Source organism: Pinus tabuliformis, chromosome 9 (genome assembly GCF_031772625.1).
Source record: "Pinus tabuliformis cultivar Carrire ecotype Pingquan chromosome 9, CPIR1, whole genome shotgun sequence".
In the NCBI taxonomy this organism is placed as follows: Eukaryota; Viridiplantae; Streptophyta; class Pinopsida; order Pinales; family Pinaceae; genus Pinus; species Pinus tabuliformis.
In genome coordinates, this window is record NC_142307.1 from 634,467,775 (window position 1) to 634,490,497 (window position 22,723).

The 22,723-nt window shown below is 40.0% G+C and overlaps 1 protein-coding gene across 1 annotated transcript in view; it reads right to left on the bottom strand.

The window, feature by feature from the left end:
- Positions 1-22,723, bottom strand: part of LOC149150230 (pectin acetylesterase 3-like) — a 392,890-nt gene that overhangs the window by 338,105 nt on the left and 32,062 nt on the right. The window contains exon 4 of the mRNA XM_089438183.1: positions 11,372-11,445. Within this exon, the coding sequence (XP_089294309.1) occupies positions 11,372-11,445 (74 nt within the window). The remainder of the gene's footprint in view (positions 1-11,371; positions 11,446-22,723) is intronic.

The window sequence follows — 22,723 nt, forward strand, 5'->3', positions numbered from 1 at the left end:
GGCCCAAGAAAACTCCCCACCATATATTATCCCTACCCCTCACTGCAAAAGATCACTTCGAATTCCTCTTCCGACAACTACTGTGCTTCAAAAATTCGATCTTCTGATCTCCACTAGATGTGTTCTCCAAGTGCCCATCTATGTCTGTCTTATAATCCTCCAATTGAGAACCAACAGCCCAGATTAGAATCTAATCAATGGCTCAGATCATTTGGAATTGATCTCCATCTTCTTCTAGAAGTTTCACACATTGTTAGATTAATACCCTTTAATTATTTTAATTTCCTAAGTTTAGACTTAGACACTCATTAAAAATAATTAATTATTTTAATAAAATTGTCTCTGGGTGGAATTTCCCAAAACGATTTGTGGGTATTGGAGAATGCATGTGTCCTAGCCTCCCTGCAAATTTTGAGGCTAAGAGCACATACGATACTACCAGAAATCAACACCTAGGTCACAAGCCAACCTAGTAGCCTATGAAAAACATAATAACTCTCCACACATGTCAGTCGAAATAAGAGAGGGTGTTGACATCATGTAAGTGTAGGCCCTTCTAGGGCTGACATTAAGGGAAATGGGTGACATAATGTGTGTATAAGCCCTCTAAAATCAACCTCTAGGGGTTTTCCCCTAGATCTTTGACATAATCCATCTGTGGACCCCAATTTTGGCTTTAGGGCACAAAAGGTGGTCTCATGGGTCTCCAAGTGGCCAAAATGCATGTCTCTGCTCCAAGGTTGAGGGCTCTAAAGGTGTTTCTAGCCCTCCCATGTCTTAATATGTGATACCATCCTCATTTAGGCCCTGGATTGGTTGCCATCCCATCTAATTAATGCTATGCTAGCTAGGGGCATGTTGATCCAGGTGCATCATCCCATAAAAGTCAACAATGTGGGGAAAAGTGTTGGAACATTGTGGGTGCTAGAGTTGCCCAAGGATGCAAGTGATGCTCTACAATTGTCAGTCTGGAGTCCCAATTAAGTTTCTCGGACCTATACATGGAGCCACCTATAAATTACACACAATATCCAATGCTACAACTTGCACCATTAGGTAAATTTAATCATTATTGAATATAAGTGAACCAAACTTGAAAGTAATAAGAAAATTAACACTTCATACAAGGCTTCCCTTCAAAAATCATGGCTTTGATCACGTAATGGTGCTACCTCCCTAGGTAGGAGTGGTTAATAGACAGCCTTATTAGGTGTTCTCAACCCCAAAGGGGAGGTGAAATGTCCATGGTCCACCTTCAATTGATAGGTGCCATGTTAATAATGATAGAACGAAGGGGAGAAGACTTCATGGCCAAGTGCCATGGTCAAAGGGACTAGCTTGATGGGAATCCTCATCCTAGGTGTATAGAGGTGAGGAGGGAGCAATCATGGAAGCATGAATTACCAACTCAACCTTTGTTTTTCCACCCCTCTTATGCCTTTTACTTTTTCTTGATTTTTACTTTATATTACTACTCATAGCTCAAGGAATGAGATATTGCCTTGCATGATGTATAGAAGTTATTTACCCCCTTGACGATGAGGTTGTTCATCGCCCATTAGGGGTTGGGACGTGCAAGGTATCCTTTTCCTTATGATGATATGGAAGCATTGGCCTAGGAACCAGGTGATGGCCAAAATGAATGAGGTAGAGCTAATGCTTAGCTTTTGCTAACATGCTAATTTGAATGTCTCAACCATCTTTTGCATTTTGATTTTCCTTTAGTTTTGGTTGTGGCCATCATAAGCTCTTTTTGTTTCTTTTAGTTACATTAACCTCCCAAGGAAAATTTATGAGCCCTACCCAAACATGAGGATGTGTGGGTGCCAAATCCCAATGAACTAGTGGTCAATTGAACCCAAAGAATGGAGGTGAATAGGGGCTTGTAATGCAATATGGAAAGCAGTAAGTATGGAATAAGGAGAGACAGAGCTACGCTATCCCAATCATGGTTTCCCAAGTAATGCCCGTATTATACCCATTGGGCCACTAGCTTGGCCTTTGAGGGAAATTTCCTCATTTTAGGAATTTTTGGGTCGCATCTTCAAAGTGACTTTGATTTTATTAAATTTGTCAGTTTAAGCTAAGAGCTTCCACCTTGTACCAAATGATTTAGCTTAGATTGATCATAGGGATTCCCCCCTAGGCTAGCATTTCTTAGTTGAAAGAGTGGAGCGAAAGTGACAGTAGTGCCCCTAGGATCTTTCATTAATTTAGGACTTTTCCTTGTAGGTAGAGTTTGGATGGTAACACTTGGAAAACATGGAAATCTTGATTGGTTCTACTTGGCCTTACCAAGTTGAGAATGCGGTAGAAGAAAATTCTTTCTACCTTAGTCACTTGGATGGGAAAATGCTGCCATTTCCTATGCATAAGCAAATTCTTGAAATTAGTGTCAAGTTCGTCTTATAGGATTAGGAAGGAATAATATCATTTGAGTCGTAGTCTAAGATAATTGTGTGCCTTCTTTTTCATGTTTACTTTTTTTCCTTAGAATGTTTGTGTGATTTTTTGTCCGACAGTTAAAACTTAATATAGTTTTAATTCATTTTATGCTTATATTAATTTTGATTTCCTATAGTTACACTTTGGTTTTATTTTATGGTGTACAAGGGTCATTGGTTTTCCCTGCCTTTGTGTTACTAATCTTCGTACATCAAGCATTAGATTTTATATGTAGGTTACAGGTTTGACCAAGATTCTAGGGTTCTCATGTACTATTCTTCCAAGAGTGTGTTAGTTTTTGTAGCATTAGATGCGTTCTAGCCACGAAATGTGATGGAGAGGCTAGAATGCAGGAGATCTCCAAAACCCATAAATCATTTCTAGAAATTCCACCTAGAGATGACTTAATTAAATTATTAACCTATTTTTTAATGTTTCCTAATTCTGAACTTAAGAAAACTAGTTAATTAATTAAAATTAATTAAGTCAAGGTGAGAATAGTCTAGAAACTCACACGGATCAACTTCAAGATGATCCTAGCCCTTGATTAAGTTTTAATCTTGGTCGTTGGTGTTCCAATAGAGGATTATAAGAAGAAGTCGATGGGCACTTGGAGAATACAACAAAGACACTTGAGTAGTAGTTCCTTGTGCAGATTGAGCTAGCAGCAAGAGTTCGAGCCAGAGAGGGACGCAGTGTTAGTGAGGCGCAGGGACAGTGATCTAGAGGAAGGTTTCCAGATCCAGGGAGGCAGCAACAAGAACCTGAGTTATTCCCATTGCAGGCAGTGCGAGTGCAGGCAAAATCTCGAGTATGGGTGACAACTTGAGTGCACGTAGAAGCCCGAGTACGAGCAATAGCGTGAGTACAGGAAAAAGCGTGAGTAAAGGCAGTCGCACGAGTGCAGGCAACGTGAGTGTCGGATTTGCTTATGGAGGAAGGGAAATCCCCTTAGATAAGTTCAGCGAAATTTTCTTGCTGTGGATTGTTGGTTTCAGGCATCCATACTGTAATCAAAATTTCGCTGCTGCTTAATAATAAAACCCTCAGTTGTTGCACCAGATTGTTGAAATTTCTAAGTATTACCCGTTAGAAATTTTATCTGTATTCTATGGTTTATTTCTCCTACTTGTTAATTATGAACAAGTTATTTAAACATATAAATATCGAAATAAACACAATGCAGTCTCAACCATCTACAAATCAATAGCTGAAAGAAATAGAAAACACACAAGTGACACTGTTATTTTTGGACAACTCATCCCCGGAAAACCCAACATGGGAAATCGGTGCAACAATTCTGAGGGTTATTTTATTATGCAGTTTATTTGAGTACAAATGCGTGCCAAACCATCTCACCTGACAGAGAAAATAATCTGGCAGTAATACATTCCTATTCGGAAGCAGATATTCAGAAAATCTACCCCACGAAACCCTCTCCAACAACCTCTGAAGCTTAGTGTCAGCCCACATAGCCTCAGCGTCAACTCGGAACCCCCAGCGTCAGCTTGAAACCCCTTGTGTCAGCCCTTTGAGGCACTGTGCAACCTCTACAGGCCCTCTGCGTCACTCCTGCAGCCTCTGCATGGATGACACAAGCTCTTATGGGATCTGGATAGTCCTTACTAGCTCTATGTGGCTCTCTTTGGCTCAACATCTACCTCTCTCTACTTCTGCGCTGGTCTCTCGGCACTATCTCTGCCTCTCTATCTCGTACTCATTGCCCCTCACTACAACTGACCACAAATTTGACTTTCTCTTAGCAAACCCCGCTCTAGAGAATCGAATGACTGATCACTCTGGTGTGTTCTCCCACTGAACCTCAAGCCTCCTCTTATACTTTTCTTGTTGGTCCTTCAATGACCAAGATTAAATCTCTAATCAATGGCTATGATTAGATTTGGCTTAATCCATGTCCTTTAGAACCTTCTAACCCAGTTTTATATTAATACCCATTAATATTTTATTTTTCCTAAGTTTAGACTTAGGAACTTCATTAAAAATATTAATTATTTTAATATCACCTAAACCGGGTAGAATCTACCTGAACCATTTATGGGTCTTGGAAATCTCATGTGCTTTAGCCTCTCTGCCAATTTTCATGGCTAGAGCACATCCAATGCTACCCCAAATCAACACTCCCTCTTAGTGAGGAATGTGCTCTAGTAATACTCCCCACTGAGCATCACTCTAATTATACGACACCGGTACCTGTGTTGATGCTAGGCCTCCCCGCCCAACATCCTCTGCATTGCTGCCCATGGCCCTACCACTGGCATTGCTGCCCATGGCCCTACCACTGGCACTGCTACATCCGTACAGCATCTCCCTTTGCATCCGTGTTGTTGCTAGTCCTTTCTCCCAACACTGCAGCTGCACTGCAGCCCCCTCTCATCATGCTGCATCGTGCTACTACTAACTGCGACTGCACTGCAACTCAGTTACTAAGAAGTATGTAACTGATCCACCCAAATACTGACATCCCTGTCAGACTAGAAATACTCCTAATGCTGAAGCTCTCTCTGCGACTATCAAGTTCTCCCTCTACTGCCTCTGCGTTGCTGCAACAACTCCTTGCCTCTCGCACCACTGCAAACCTCTCTGTGCCATCCTGCATTGTTGCAACCTCCTCTGTGCCTCTCACACTGCTGCAGCCTGCTAGCTCTGCGCTGCCCGAGACTCTTGCACTGTCGCACTCTCTGTCGCTTCATCCGCATCCGTCTCTACCGATATCTGCCATCCTGCTACTCTCACTTTGGGGCTCCCGTAGCTAGGTATAATCCAAGAGTTTGGGTACCTCAAGGATCCTGCCCCTCATCGCCTGTAGTCTTCCTGACTACAGCTCGATGTCTCCCCACCTCTTCTCTAGAGGTACATGAACACTCATGGCACAATCGTCAACCTCCTCTACCTCCTTTTCCGCCTTTGCTGGCGGTGCCTTGGAGTCAAACGCCTCTCCCTTACTCTTCTTCCTCGAACATTGGTTCACATAAGGACCCAGTTCCCACAGTTGAAGCACTTGACCTTGGAGAGGTGCTTTTTCTTCCTCTTCTCCTACTTTCCTGCAGATGCCAGAGCTGCATCATCTTCCTCTTCCTCTTCCTTTTCGGACTCCTTTGCTACTACTTCCCATCTTGGGTAGTCGTCTTATCTCTTCTTAGCGAAGAGCCACCCACAATTCTTCCCAATCTAGAAGATTTGCTCTGCCCAGAATACTCTGGACGAATGTCTCCCACTCCTTGGAGACTGCGTTTAGAGTGCTCCTCACCATCAACTCCTAATCCGGCATGGCCCCTATGGAAGTTAGTTGGTCCTGGATCTCCTTCAATCTACCGAGGAAATGATCTATCTACTCCCCTTTCTGCATTCGGTATGACTGCAATTGATTCTCAAGTAACACCTTTCTCTTCATGGAAGTATGCTGGTACAATGTCTTCAAGGTGTCCCACATTTCCTTTGTTGTCTCCTTCTCGGCAATATGATGGACCACATGATCCTTGACCCCATCAAGGATGATACATTTCTCCTTGGCCATTGCTTCCTCATACTTTTCATTGTCAGCTGAGTCAACTGGGATAGCCACTGTTCTCAAGGCGAAGGCCTTGATGCGATGTCTATCTAGAATGGATAGGATCCTGGCCTTCCAGACCACAAAGTTGGATGCCCCGTCTAGCCTGTCCTGATCCCTCAATCCATTCATGGCCATCTCTCTGCTCTTCCTTTCAACTCCTCCGAGTCTCTCTACTTCCCTCTAGAAGTTTTCTCTTTGACTCCCACTGAGTCTCTCTACTTCCAGCCTCGAAGTTCTCTGCTACACTCCCTCTGGGTCTTGATTTCCCTCCTGGAAATCTTCTTGCGAACCATCAAGTTGCACCTCTCCTGATCTCCTATGCACCTGCAACACTAATTTGGATTTCTTGGCTAGAATTCCTCCTAGGTAGCGACTCCCTCTACCTTGATTTTGCCCTGTTAGGTACTATTCTGTCTCGCCAGCAACAACACCCCACTAGCTTCACTCCCCGCAAACTGCCCACAACTTCCTATGCCCCAACAACTAAAGGACTAAGCCTCTAGGCTCTGCGCAAACCCGACATTGGTTGAAATGTTCCCCTGGCCAACTGCATCAACCCTCCTGATCTCTGTGTGGCTTTTCATGAGCATTTTCTGCCCTCCTCAGCCTCTACACTGGCCTCTCTCTGGCCCGAACTGATGACGCAGTCTCTCTGCGTCAACCCTTCTCTGCCACTTTCTGCAAGGAACAACTTTTGCCACTCGGGACAGCTGTTTCTGCTACAAATGCTCTGCTTCAGCTGGTGGCTTCAACTCTCCTGTGATCTGCAATCACGCTCTGATACCATGTTAAAATTTCTAAGTATTACCCGTTAGAAATTTTATCTATATTCTCTGGTTTATTTCTCCTACTTGTTAATTACGAACAAGTTATTTAAACATATAAATATCAAAATAAACACAATACAGTCTCAACCATCTACAGATCAATAGCTGAAAGAAATAGCAAACACACAAGTGACACCGTTATTTTTTGACAAATCGTCCCTGGAAAAACCCAACTTGGGAAAACCGGTGCAGCAATTCTTAGGGTTATTTTATTATGCAGTCTATCTGAGTACAATTGGGTGCCAAACCAGCTCACCCAATAGAGAAAATAATCCGGGAGTAATACCTATGTATTCGGAAGCAGATATTTAGAAAATCTACCTCGTGAAACCCTCTCCAACAACCTATGAAGCTCAGCATCAGCCCACGTGGCCTCAGCATCTACCCGGAACCCCCTGTGTCAGCCCTCTGAGGCAATGCACAACCTCTATGGCCCTCTGCATCACTCCTACAGCCACTGCATGGATGACGCAGGCTCTTCTAGGCTCTACAGAGTCCCTGCTAGCTCTGCGTGGCTCAGCATCCGCCTCTCTCTGCTTCTATGTTGGTCTCTCGGCACTATCTCTGCCTCTCTGTCTCATACTCACCGCCCCTCGCTACAAATGATCACTGATTCGACTTTCTCTTAGCAAACCCCGCTCTAGAGAATCGAATGACTGATCACTCTGGTGTGTTCTCCAACTGACCCTCAAGCCTCCTCTTATACTTTTCCTGTTGGTCCTTCAATGGCCGAGATTAAATCTCTAATCAACGGCTAAGATTAGATTTGGCTTGATCCATGTCCTTTAGAACCTTCTAACCCAGTTTAATATTAATACCCATTAATATTTTATTTTTCCTAAGTTTAAACTTAGGAACTCCATTAAAAATATTAATTATTTTAATATCTCCTAAACCAGGTAAAATCTTCCCAAACCATTTTTGGGTCTTTGAGATCTCATGTGCTTTAGCCTCTCCATCAATTTTCATGGCTAGAGCACATCCGATGCTACCCCAAATAAATTTGGGTTTTTTTCGGGGACATTTGTCCAAAAATGACTTTGTAAAATTTGTGTGTGTGTGTGCTAGATTTTCTCAGTTTCCAACGCTATTTTCTTTTACAGTTTATTTGTGAAAATCACAGTTTGAATTATTTGGTATTTTTCATAGCAGACAAAAAATAAATTGTTAAATAAATTAACAATTAGAAAAATAATTTCCAATTGTTGTGATAAATGAAATTTTCACATGGTTTCAGAGCGTAAGTGATCAACGAAGAAGCTCAGAAGTAGAGGAGAGAATTTCGCTGCTCAAAGGGAGCAACAGGTTGAAATTCTCAAACGCTGCGCAATACCCAGATTGGCAGTTCGAATTTCTAGGGCAATTGTTTGATTTTTCAGTGCAGGTTGGCAGAAAAATTCAATTTTTCTAGGACAGTGATCCCAACAGTTAGAGGGAGCAACAGTAGCTCAGATTTTCGCTGACCAGATTTTTGGTTGGATGCAAAGGGTTTTGCAGCAGCAGAATTAGTGTCAGGTGGAAGAAAAAAGCACACACAACCGAGGGAAAATTTCTCTCAGGGGATCTCGAGTCTTAGAGATCTAAATTTTTCCAATTACAGATTGGAAGTTGCTATGAGCAGATTTTTGCACTCCAGAATAGAGTGCAAGTAGAAGATTCAACAGTCATGCGGAGGGAAAGAGGGATATTTTCGAGGTTTATTTCTCTAGTTTTGAGTTTCCAGATTTTTCAGCTCTGTAGGGATTGTCATACAAGATTACAAGAGGAGGCAATGAGTTAGCTAGAATGCAGATCTGGGCAACAAACCAACTTCCAGTTGTCAGAGGCATATGACAAAGGAAGTGTGAGTTATCTAGTGTGAGTTGCAAAGAAAGGAAGGGTCCTAGCGAGGAGGAGGGGTATAAGACTCGAGTGTGCCATATTGGAAAGGGTCCAATGCATTTGCAATAAGGAGATCAGTGAGATCAGTTCCAGTTTGTTGCAACGGGACCATCACCTTTGTTATAGGGGCCCTCAATACCACAATAGAAGATTCAGTGTCAGCAGGCGTTGTCAATCATTTAGATGACAGTTGCAGATCTAGTTGCAGTCAGTACATGTGAGATAGTTGCAGAGCTAGATGCAGTGACACAAGCAATGAGAATTGCCTAGTTGCAGTATGCAAGCACAGTTCCAGCTAGAAGATTCCCAATGCAGAGCTACGGAATCCAATTTCCAGTACATGAGGACAATGCGAGTTTCCAAGAGGAAGCAGAGAGATTTTCCATAGGGAAATCGAGACTCAGAGGGAGTGTAGCTTCAAAGGGATAAACCCTATGGAAGTTAACACTTCAGAATCTGGGGATTCTAGAATTATTATTGAATAGTTGCAACAACAGTCCAGAGATAGCAGCAGAGCAGTTGTAGCAGCAGTATGAGTAGATCAGAGCCTAGAGACGACAGAGATTGGGCAGGGTCATTAAGGATTCCACCTCATGGATCATCATCTAGCTATAGCGGCCCACATTATTCAGTAGTAGGATGGATCAGTGTTAATGATGCAGTCAAACTCTAGAGTGACAATTGCAGACTAGTAGCAGTCAGGTCCTGAGGAGTGCAGTGCAGAGTCAATAGAAGCATAGATTCCTTGGTGGACAGTGCAGTGGCTAGTAGCAGTCAGATGCTCAGGAAACAGATGCATCATACTGAACACAGTTCATTCAGCATTTGGAATGCTTCTTAGTTATAGTAGTTGAAGTTGCAACAACAACAGATGAGAGGGTGTTGCAGTGCAAATGCAGTGTTGGCAGCAGTATGGCAGTGTCAAAAACAACACAGATGCAACATCAGAGTTGCGCAGTGGTTGGTAGGTAGCAATAGCTAGACATCAGCAACGTGATAGAAGATGACACAGAGATAGAGTGTTGTGACAGGGTGTGCAGCACTAGAACATGATGCTCGCTAAGAGGGAGTGTTAGTTTTTGTAGCATCGGATATGTTCTAGCCACAAAATTTCATGGAGAGGCTAAAATCATGAGATCTCCAAAACCCAGAAATCGTTTCTGGAAATTGCACCTAGATATGACTTAATTAGATTATTAACCTAATTTTTAATGTTTCCTAAGTCTAAACTTAGGAAAATTGGTTAATTAATTAAATCAAGGTGAGAATAGTCTAGAAACTCACACGGGTCGACTTAAAGATGATCCTAGCCCTTGATTAAGTTTTAATCTTGATTTTTGGCGCTCCAACAGAGGATTATAAGAAGAAGTTGATGGGTACTTGGAAAATACACCAGCGACACTTAAGCAGCAGTTCCTTGTGCAGATCAAGCTCGCAGCAAGAGTTCGAACCAAAGAGGGGCGTAGTGTCAGTGAGGGGTAGGGGCAGTGATCTGAAGGAATATTTCTAGATTTGGAGAGGCAGCAACAAGATGTCGAGTTATTCCCAGTGCAATCAGAAGCCTAACTACAGGTGACAGCTCAAGTGTGGGCAGCACAAGTGCAGGGAAAAGCCCGAGTACGAGCAGCAACGCGAGTATGGGTAGAAGCGTGAGTACAAGTAGCCGCACGAATGCAAGCAGCACGAGTGTGGGGGTTGCTTGTGGAGGAAGGGAAATTTCCTTTAGATAATTTCGACCAAATTTTCTTGCTATGGATTGCTAGTTTCATGCATCCAAATTGTACTCAGAATTTCACTGTTGCTTAATAATAAAAACCCTTAGATGTTGCACCTGTTTTCCCAAGTTGCGCTTTTTCAAGGACATTTGCCCAAAAATAACTGTGTAAAATTTATGTGTGTGTGTGCTAGATTTTCTTAGTTTCCAATGCTATTTTCTTCCGCAGTTTATTTGTGAAAATCACAATGTGAATTATTTGGTATTTTCTATAGCAAACAATAGATAAATTGTTAAATAAATTAACAATTAGAAAAATAATTTCCAGTTGTTGTGATAGATGAAATTTTCACAGAGTACATGTCCCGAGTTGAAGACAGTTGTTAACCCTTCTTATGGTATAAGATGATTGTGATCATATATAGGAAACTAGTACTAGAGTCGCTTTTCTTTTGGTATGATTATTCCAGTTCACATTTGATGTGAGCATTACCATTTGGTCATTCAGAGCACAAATTGATGAAATCCTTCATATACTTTTGTACATGAGGGCCTCATTTTAAATATACTTAATACAAAATAGACATCAGTACTTTAACAAAAAGAGTTCTAGGATAGTTAGCTGAAAAATATAGATGTTTGTTTCACACAAAAAATTGATCATTGATACTATTTATTAATTATATAAAGTGTTAAATTTACTGAGTGGGACAACAAATGATTATCTTGAAAACATATAGCATAATCTACATATGATATGATTAGCAAACACAAAGCTATAATATATGCATCTATTGCATATTAAGAATTTTATTTAAAACTTGGAAGTGTGAACATTATTTCAACAAATGCATTGATGATATGCTAGAGATGTAGCTAAAATAATTAGGTTTGAATAGCGAAAAATAAAATGTATGTTTGTTTGTCACACACCTTTTCTTCCACATCACCAGCAAATGAAGCTCCATCACAATACATAAGTTTCACCCTATTCCAATTATAAAAGTCTGCAATATCCATTGATATAAAAACATGTTAGTATCTAGAATTTAAAATGTCTTATCCCTTTGGTAGGATTTCATTCAACATTAATAATTACACTACTCTACTAAATTATAATCTTATACACATTTTTTATATACTTTGTGCTATAATAAGATTGTAGAATTTGACTAGTATCAATCACTATCAATATTGGTAACTTGAAGAAAATATGTTGCTCAGTTATGACTTGCCATGGAAAAAGTTATGGTAACTATAATAAGAAAATGTCATCACGATATGCATTTGAAGTGTCATAATTAGCATATGGAGACAAAATTTCACTTTTCTTTTCATTTTTAAAGTTAAAATAGATGATTTTGCATTACATCAATCATTTTGTATTCTCAAATTGAAGTTGTTTGAAAGCACCTTTCCATTTTGTTGCAAGTAAGATTGAAAAGAGGCTTAAAGACTTTTTAATATACCATGTGTTACCACTCAAAATATCATAGAGGAAACTCTGAAACAAGATTCCCACTATCACCTTGATGGCCTTGCCCCACTCTAGACCACATGTGTGACCCCTTGTTACAAATTTGACCACTTTTTAGGGAGATGCTCTTGTATTGGAGACTATGAGGGTGGTATGTGCCTTCTTATTTTATTTTTCTCATGATTTTGACTTGGGCTAATGGTTTTTGTATTTACACCTTCTATTAAGGAGGTTCTTTATCAATATATGAAGGGTGACTCTATCATTTTCATTAGTTTAAGATTCTTGAGAAAATTTTCCTACAAAGTTCTTGCCTAAAAACTTGCCTACAAAGCTACTATAAGACCAAACAAGGGCACCTTGCTCCACTTGGGAAGGAAATCAAGGTATAGTGTAATTTCCTTATTCCCCAAGACTACAGGTTGTTATAGTTTGTTATGTTGTTGTTGAGGTGGTTAAAGCACATATTTTGAGGGTAGTTAGCTTCAAGGGCAATTATCTTTTGACAGAGTGCCTATAATCCTGCTAGATCAATGCCATTAGATGCAGAATGGCCACCCGATTTAAAAATGTGGCTATAATAAAAAATCAAGAAAACAATAATGTAGTTATGATTCTAAAAAAAAAATCACAAGAAAATTATTGCCACAATTTGAGCACTCAGAATCCCACTCCTTGGAGTCACATGTGTGGATTGTTAGAACACTTTGGGGCCGAACTTGTTCCTTGGACCACTCACACTTTATAGAAATGATTTTGGACCATGGTGATGGAGGTAGCACACATTGTTTAGGAGTTCTTTCATAATAGATCATATTATTCTATTATATTTGACCATATCCTCTCTAGTTTGTTAGAGAGTGACTATTTCAAGTATGAAGGCTTCTAGATCTAGATTATTTTATTAATGATTTAGTTGAGGTTTTCTCCTATACAAGGGACCTCTCACTTATCGTATTTTCAAAGGAGAATAATGAGAAAAAGATGGTTTTCCTTTTCCAGAGGCTATTGAGCAATTTTGTCTATTCTTTTGTGCTTGTTCAAGGGTACAATTTTTTTATTTGCAAGTATGCTAGATGTTAGTGACCACCCACCTCCTCCACTAACTCAATGGTTCTTTATCTTATTGGTATTTTTTTATGATTTTTTAGTTCCCAAACTTCCAGGATTGTTTTGAGGCCCTAAACAATGTTTTTTAACCATTCAAGGGGCCACGGGATTCCATGGAATCCCCCGGACCAAAACAAGAGTTGTAATCCTTGAACAAGTCATAAGCCAATATATCCAACCCTATTACCCATCTCACTATCTCCTTGGTCTCTCTCCTTGGATTCTAAACCCAATAAAAGTGAATATCTTTAAAAAATAACTTGGAAATTCTTTCTTATTTTGTTTTCTCTTTCTCTTTTTTTCCAAGGAAAACCTCACAAGATCCCCTCTTCCTTGGATATCCAGATGGAGGGTAGCTCAACCTCCAACCACTTGATAAAATGGAGGGCCTATATTGGATTTGAACCTACGACCTATGGTCTCCCCATCAACAAATTCCTTGGGAGCATGGTTCAACTGATTGAGATAACCCTTGGGGTTATTTGGCTTTCATCTTTTTCTGTCTTTACTTAGTACCTACTAGTTTTTCAATTCAATAATAATAGGGCCCTTAACAGAAATCCTAATAGTGGCAAGAATTTCTCCCAACAAACTATACCTAATAGTAAATACCCCTTCCCCTACCAATATGATTAATCAAGAGGGATTTCCTTTGTGTCAAACATGCAATGAGTTCCATAGTGAAGAGGAACGCCCATATAATCAAGTTGGATAGGAGGATAGCCTGGAATAATCAATAAACATCATGAAGCAATAATTGAAGAATCTAATAAAGAACTCGATGATCCTATTAATGTCGTTGAAGCCAAGAATAGGTTTGAAGAGTTTCATTATACTAGGAAGAATAATGATCTAGGCCAACCTGAAGCAAGTAGTAGTGTTGCTCCCCAAAGATGTGTTAAAGCACCTTTTCCTACTAGCAAGAATAAATAATACCCAAACTAATTCTTCTAGTGCCAATAATGGAGTATCATTAGATGTGGACTTGGGAAGTGTCCTCACTAAGGTAAATGTGTTTGTCCCACTCCCGGAGCTTACTAACTTGAACCTCAAATGGGTCGAGTCAAGAAAATTCTTAACTTAGATAGGTGTTAACCACTACTGGCCAACTGCCCATGCAGTACACCTCCTTTCTGTTGGCAGAGAGGGGTAGTTCCTGAGCGACATGTCCGTGCCAGCCTACAGTCATCGACAGCTTGATCATTTTTGTTGTAAACCCAGTCTGCATGTATAAGTTGTAAATAATCTAAGCAGATCAGAGTCATGTATGTAAAGTTGCCTAGGTGGACCTAACTTTCTAATGATGATCTGCGTCTCGGGAGGTTTTTCGTCTCACCGATCTACGATCGGCAGAGTTTTCCTTCAAACCTGACCCCAAAGCCGGGATGGATTTCGTCATCAGAACTTTAGGAGAATCTTATATGTTAATCTGCTAGATTATAGTTGTGTCGCAGAACTGGGTGTTCTATGAGGGTCTGTATTAAGTGGGTTCATCCCTTTGAGATGTAAATTGTAAAAATCATGATGAAATGTGTCTTGAGGGTTGAAAATGTTGTAAATCCCCTCATGAGTCCTAGGTCCTAGGTCCTAGGTGATGTTTCCAACGGCTTAGTTTGATGATCCACCTTAAAATGAATAAAAATAATAAAATTAAAATAAAATAAAAAAAATAAAAATAAAAAATAAAAAAAAGCAAAAACCCTAAGCAATAAAATAATAATATTTTTGTGAATACTTTTTTTAAATAAAATCGACGGATGAGATTAAGGGATGTCTTAACCCTCATCGACGGTCGAGATCGCTTCAACATGGATCACCCAAAACTAGCCGTTGGGATCATTTCCTTTATATAGGGTCTTAGGGGGTCATTTTACAGGTTTATCTGATCTGTGAGTCTGTACTGAAAGCTCTCTTGTAATCTGATTTCTGATTAATAAAAGAAGACTTTGGGGTTCAAAACTGGCTGGTGTTACTCTCTGGAATTGCTGTGAGATGTTTGTTTTTTCTGCATATTTCAGTTTTCAGCAGTAAATAGTAGCTGGTTTTCAGAGTATTGTGAGTACAGGTATCTTGCTCATGTGCTAGGGTTTGAATGTTGTAGGGTTTCTGAAATAATGACAGGTATCTCCATTATTTCCTGAAATATAGCAGCATCTTTCTCTCTCTTTGCTGATGGTTGTTTGAGATGTGCAGGAAAACCTTTTAGTAAGGAATACTGGTGGGCGTTTGGGGAAGTTCTGGGCTGAACCAGCCGACTCCCACAGGCTCTTCTGTGCAGAGCCCAGCTGATTGTGCCCTGGGTTAATCATTTAAAGTTTACTTCCTGTTTTACATGAGAGATTTTCTTGTTGTTCACAATAAAGTTCAAAATTTTGATATTCCAAAATATTAACTGCAATTATTGTCAAATCAGGCTGTCCAGAGCTATAATTTTTTGTGATTTTGGGCAAATTTGCAAGGGTTTTACTGCAAAAGTTTGTGTATGTCCGCCAGATTTCGTTTTCAGCTTTGCAGATTACAGGTACATCAAATCTAGAAATTTTTTCAAGCTCTCAGAAGCAGGGATCTGTGGGTCGTGTTTCGAAGCGGATTTAGCACCAGCAATATCGTCAAAATCTGGATGAGATATCTGCGAACCAAGGCAACCAAGGCAAGGTCATCTTTGAAATCGATTTCCATTCATCATTGACTGAGATAAGGTACCCTTTCAGTTTATTTGCAAGCAAATTCGTGAGTTTAGTTGTAATGTCATCGTGAATTGTCTTGGCTCCGCTGGTCTTTTTCTTTGGATTTGAGTTTTGTGCCCAAGCTTCCACGGCAAAGCAAATCCCAAACGCTTCAGCACTGCTCTTTTTCTCTGCACAGCAGCGGCCAGGGTACAGTCACGCTGTTTTCACTTGGATGCAGGAGTTTGGTCATTGTCGTATACGCTTTCACAAGTCTTTGCTCAGGCAAAAACGTTCATGCAGCTGCGTTGAATCAACTTCCTGTTGCCGTCGTGGTTTTGACCTGCGTCCTTGGTTTCCTCATGCTCTCCGTCGTTTCATAAACCTCTGTTGGCTGGGCGTAGTTACACTTACGCATCCCTGAGTTCCGTTTTCTTGTGTTTTTTTTGGCTGTCAGCGTGAAGGGAATACGCACTTCCCTTTCAAAACCGCGGCATTCAGCTGACCCCTTCACGCATCTGGTTGCTCTTGCCTTCGATTCGCCCTCGTATTGTCACGGAAACTCTTCTCGCCTTCATGACTGCGTGCTGATCTGATTGTCGTCCCATAGCTGCATTCGCATTCTTTTTCTATGGGTTTTAGCGTCTAGCGTGGGCACGGGTTAGGATTTACGCTCCACCACCTACACATTTCAATCTTTCAGCCAGCATTTGCTCAACGCTTTCACGTTTACCCTTTGGAAATGTTGTAGGGTCTCATTTTGATGAGAGTATGTAATTTTTTATTTTTTTTTATTTGTTAGAATTTCTCTCATAAGTTTTGGTCTATTAAATTTAGACGTAGGTTTATTTTTTTTATTACATAGTTAAATTTTCATGTTTTCTTTGTTTAGGATTTGCATAAAAACAAGAAAAGAAATATAAAAAGATTTTATTTCAGTTTAATTTTTAGGTCTTTGTTTTATTTTAGCATTTAAATAGTTTTAATAAAGTTTCATTTTATTTTCTTTTAATTTTGCTTTTAGAATTTAGATTTAGCTTTGTAAAATTTAAATCTTCCTTTTTTTTAGGGTTTGTAAAAAAAAAAAAAAAAAAAAATTTGCTTTAGCCTAAGTTTTATTTTCATAGTTAGATTTTGGATTCATGTTTTAGGATTTATTTTATTTAGAGTTTTATTTTAATTTTAGAGCTTTAGATTTAGATTTTAATTTATTTTAAGTAGTTCATTTTATTTTTATTTAAAAAAATTAAAAAATAAAAAATCTTTGAAAAGCATAAAAAATTTTCCTTTTTGTGGAGAGTTACTTTTACAACCTTCAGTTGCTTATCACTGCATATCCTTCACGCTGAGATCTGAACACAAAATAGATATCGGATTCACTGTTATTTAAAGCAATTTATTTCTCTTAGTTTGCTGGATATCGTTATTTGAAGAGCTTTGTGGTTTACTAGATATTTAAAGCATCGCTTTCTTTGTCTAATAATAAATGATTGCTGTCCGTGGCTCATGTTCTTAGATCATCTAGCTAGTAATCATTTAGATCTTTTAAGGCACTGGTCTGCTCAATTCATCAAATCATTTTAGTGCTTATCTCAATCGTGCATCTCGTCTCCCAGCCCAACTGTTTGGCAGTTGGCCTCCATCACCTCACAGGGTCTACCCCCCTTAGCCGCGGGAGACAGGCTTAAACGGAGAGACCGGGGATCAGAGTGACAGCCCCCGGTCTGAGCGTTGTCGTGTCAGTTTGCGCGACAACATTTTTTGGCGCCGCTGCCGGGGATAGAGTTTTTCTGTCCTTGGTCCTTGTTTTTCAAGCTTTTCTGTGCTTAACTTCTTGTTCAAGTGGCGACTCCACTTCCTATATTGTCTGCAAGAGTGTACACTAGAAGACATCCGAGCAGTCTGTGCAATCCTACTCCTGATCCTAAAAAGGTTTATAGGGTGCGATCACACAAACTCGCTTCTCGTACACTTCTTGGAAATCTTGGACAAGAAGCCCTCTCCGACATTCATTTGCTCTTTAAAGGTCAAGTTAAGCGCAACACCATGAGTCTGTTTGCCCCTTGTGATTTTTCTAACATTCCTGGAGCCCCCAATGATATTCCATCTGTTGGGATAGACAAATTGCCTAGCTTTCATGGAGATAATGCCATTACTGTTAATTTCCATTTGCGAGATTTCAACATATGGATGGCTAAGTATGCTAGATCTCCTGATTTTGATCATGAAGATGTCAGGATGACCCTTTTTATCTTGACTCTAGGAGGTGATGCTCATGACTGGTTTACAGAAAAACCTCCTAATTCTTTTGACTCTCTACAATCAATCATTAATTCATTTAGAGAAAAATTTGGAGATAAGAGAGAGGGAAGACATCTTGTAAGAGCTCTTACTCTGATGAAAAAGAGAGAAGACGAAACTGTTGAAGAATTTAATAGAAGGTTTAATGGTATTATTAGAGAATTACCTCAAGACTATAAACCTTCAGATAAAACTCTCCAAGATTTTTATATTGATGCCTTTGGTCCTGAACCATCTTATGAGTTAAGGCGTGCTAAACTTACTGATTATCGAGATTGCCAAGCCTTAGCTGTAGAACTTGAAAAGGACAAGGCAGCTTCTGGGAAGTCTGAAATCCCAGGCTTTGATAGGGCTGCTACGAAACTAAAGGAACCTAAGGGAAAAGCAGCCCAGGAGCCAGAAAGTGAGCTTGTTCTTAAATTGCTTCAAAAAATTGAAACTATGGAAATCAATCATAATAAGGAGATAAACACTTTGCAGAATAGGTTAATTCAAATGGAAAGAGCGCAACCGCAAAATTTTCAGCCTCGAAATAATAATAACAGAAATAGTAACTGGCAAAGAAGGGGTCAATCTAGTGAGCAGAGGCCCCCTAATCTGCTTACCAATTTGGTGGATGATGCTCCTCCTTACTGTCATGCTTGTGCTGATTTTCACGAAGAATCCTCTTGTCTCATTATCAGAAGACTTTTCAATAATGGAATGTTTGGGACAGGTGAGCAAATAAACATGGTAGGGAGCAAGTTTCCTTTGCCCATGAATGATTGGATAGAGGTTAAGGAAAGGAGCTATGATGTTGTGAATCCTCAATCTGCTTTTAGTATAAATAACCTTGAAAACGAAGATGACATTTTGGCCAGGTTATATGGTGAGAAACCCTCTCCTGAGAAAATTCTGGAAATTGCTAGAGATAAGGGTTTAACATACCAGAGAAGGGATAAAGATCAGAGCGGAAATCAAATTCCTCCTCGAACTTTAAACCCTGGTATAAACTCTGGAATAGATGTCGACTTGGGGAGTTGGTTTAATAATGCTAAAATCTGGGTTCCCGTGTCTGAGATCGCTAAGATCCCTTCCCAAAGAGACAAATTACTAAAAGCAATTCAGGGTCCTCAAGTCAACGCTTCTCAACAGAACATTCGTGAGGTTGACTATCATGATGCTCCTATTTATCTGCAAAGCGTAGATGCTGATAACAAGGATCATCAACCCTTCTTTATCACCTTGTTAGTCAATGGGTATAAATTGAATAACTGCATGTTGGATTCAGGTGCATCTGCTTGTGTTATGACTAAAAGGGTTATGGAACAGCTTAACTTAAGAGTTTCCAGACCCTACTATAATATATGTGCCATGGATTCTAAGAAAATCGAAGTTCATGGTTTAATCAAGGATTTGCAAGTTCATCTTTCGGTTTACCCAGACATCATGGTTGTTATGGATATTGTTGTCGTTGATGTACCTGATGCTTGGGGTATGCTGTTATCCAGAAAGTGGGCCTCTGATCTAGGGGGAAGCATTCAGATGAATTGGTCATATGCTATGATTCCTTCTCCTAGCGGTGATGGTTTCGTTAGACTAAATAGAGAGCCTGAGAGGAAATTTCATGTTGAAGATCCTAAGAAGCCTCATAACGAAACAATTAGAGAAAAATCTGACATCGGGAACTATGCTATCATGTCCAATTTCATAATTCCTCCCGATGATGAGATTAAAGATCTTAAGGATGAAGTCTGGTATATGTATTTTGATGGTGCGTCCTCTAGTCATGGTAAAGGTGCGGGAGTTGTGCTTAAATCTCCCCTTGGTCACGTATTCAAGTTTGCCTATCGTTTAGAATTTGAAGCAACCAACAATGTTGCTGAGTACGAAGCTATATTGTTGGGTCTTGAATTGGCCAAGGCTTTAAGGGTTAAATTGCTTAGCATCAAGGGGGATTCCGATCTGGTTATCATGCAGCTTAAAAACAAATTTACATGTAGAAATCAGAGATTAAGAAACTATCGAAATGCTGTGTGGGATACTATGGAGCACTTCGATGCCCTTAACCTTGAAGCAATTCCTAGAGGGCTAAATAGTTTGGCAGATGAGCTTGCCGTAGCTGCTACCACTTTCCAGTTGTCTGATAAGTTAATTAACGATAAGATTAAAATGGAAGTAATATTCAGACCATCTGTTCCAGACAACTCAGAGCATTGGCAAGTTTTTAATGATGAAAAGCAAGTCGTTCGTTTTCTCAATAGTTTAGACGAGTTTGAGGATTTCCGGTTAGTTTCTGACGAGGATGGGTCTTTAGATCATAGACATATCATAAATCCCACTCCTAGAAATGTGGTTGCCTTAGAGCAACATTTTGATCGGCATGATGCCACGAAGCTGAGAGAAGAAAACAAGATGGACCCAGGTGAGTACCTTGAAGTCAACATTGGCACTTCTAAAAATCCGAAAATAGTTAAAATCGGTAAAGGTACTAGTTTGGAGGAAAGGAAAAAGTTAACCGATTTACTTCGCGAATATCGAGATGTTTTAGCTTTTTCCTATGATGAATTGAAGGGCTATAGGGAGGATATTATGGAGCATACTATTCCATTAAAGGACGAAAATGCTAGACCCTTCCGGCAGAAGCTTAGGCAGATTGATCCTAAGTTAGCCCCCCTGGTCCAGAAAGAGCTTACGAAAATGCTTGCAGCAGGGATCATCGCTCAAACTAGGCATTCGACATGGTGTTCGAATTTAGTGATTGTCAGGAAAAAGAATGGTACAATAAGACTTTGTGTCGATTTTAGAAACCTTAATCTAGCGTGCAAAAAGGATAATTACCCTTTGCCAAAAATGGAAACTTTGTTGCAAAGAGTAACTGGGTCTGGGATGATGTCATTGCTAGACGGTTTTTCTGGGTATAATCAAGTTTGGGTTAAAAAGGAAGATCGACACAAGACCACATTCACAACACCATGGGGCACTTTTGAATACATCAGAATGCCATTTGGGTTAACAAATGCTGGGGCTACTTTCCAGAGGGCCATGGATTATGCCTTCAAAGGATTAATCGGGAAAATTATCGAAATTTACCAAGACGATCTTACTGTTTTCTCTAAAGATGGTATCAGCCATATAGATCATCTTAGGAAAGTTTTCGATAGATGCAGAGAATATGGAATCTCTTTGAATCCGGCTAAATCTGTCTTTGGGGTAACTGAGGGGAAACTACTGGGTCATATCATCTCTAAGGAAGGAGTCAAGGTCGATCCTGAACGGGTTGAAGCAATTCAAAAGATTCCTCTCCCGCATAACCTCAAGTCCCTTCAGTCTTTCCTTGGAAAGATAAATTTTATTAGAAGATTTATCCCAAATTATGCGGAAATAGCTAAGCCCATTCAAAGTCTTCTGAAGAAAGATGCGAAATTTGTCTGGCAAGAAGAGGGCAAAAAGGCTTTCCAAGAAATCAAGTCTGCTATCGCGAAAGCTCCTGTCCTGGTTAGTCCTGATTACTCCAAGGATTTCATGATTTTTTCTTTCGCTTCTGAAGATACCATTGCCGGTGTCTTGCTTCAAAAGAATAAAGATGGTCATGAGCAGCCCATCGCTTTCATGAGTAGAGCACTTCAAAACTCCGAATTGAAGTACAATACCATGGAAAAGCAGGCTTATGCCCTGGTCAAGTCTCTTAAGCATTTTAAAACTTATGTGGGTTATTCTAAGATCATTGCTTTCGTCCCACATTCTGCTGTTAAGGACATATTAACTCAAACTGATTGCTTAGGGACTCGTGCTAGGTGGGTTACTAAGATACAGGAGTATGATTTAGAAATTAGACCCACTAAGCTGATCAAAGGCCAAGGTTTAGCTCAAATGTTAGCTGAAAGTAATGAAAAGACTCTTGGTTTGTTCTGCCTTGACGATCTATCTTCACCAGAATTAAGAAGGTTAGCTGAGCATGAATGGTATAAGGACATAGTTTACTACTTAACAAACCTTGCATGTCCTAACCACTTAGTCGCTCATAAGAGAAGGGCTCTTAGACTAAAAGCCACTAAGTGCTGCCTTATGAAGGATGGCCTTGGATGGAGAAATCCAGAGGGCATAGTGCTTAGGTGTGTTGACGATGTTGAGTCCAAAAGATTAATCTCCGAATTTCATTCAGGATTTTGTGGTGGTCATTATGCCGCTAGAACTACTGCCCACAAAATCCTGAGAGCTGGCTATTATTGGCCTTCGATTTTTTCTGATGTGCACAAGTATGTTAGAACGTGTCAAGCTTGTCAACTATTCACTGGGAAGCAGAAGCTTGCTGCCCTTCCTCTACAACCTGTTGTTGTAGAGGCACCTTTTCAGCATTGGGGTCTGGACTTCATAGGGAAATTCCATGAAAATTCTAGCAATGGCTACTCATGGATTTTGACTGCTACTGATTACTTCACTAAATGGGTAGAAGCCATTCCTGCTAAGAATGCCACTGAAAAGGTGATTATGGATTTCATTGAGAATAACATCATTACTAGATTTGGTGTCCCCGCTAAAATCACTACGGACAATGCCAAGGCTTTTAGTTCTTCAGAGTTTACATCTTTCTGTTTCAAATATGGCATTGTCTTATCTCATTCGTCGAATTACTATCCTCAGGGTAATGGTTTGGCTGAATCAAGTAATAAAAATCTCATAACCATTATCAAGAAAATAGTAGGAGATAACAAGAAGTCTTGGGACAGCAAAATCAAGTATGCTTTGTGG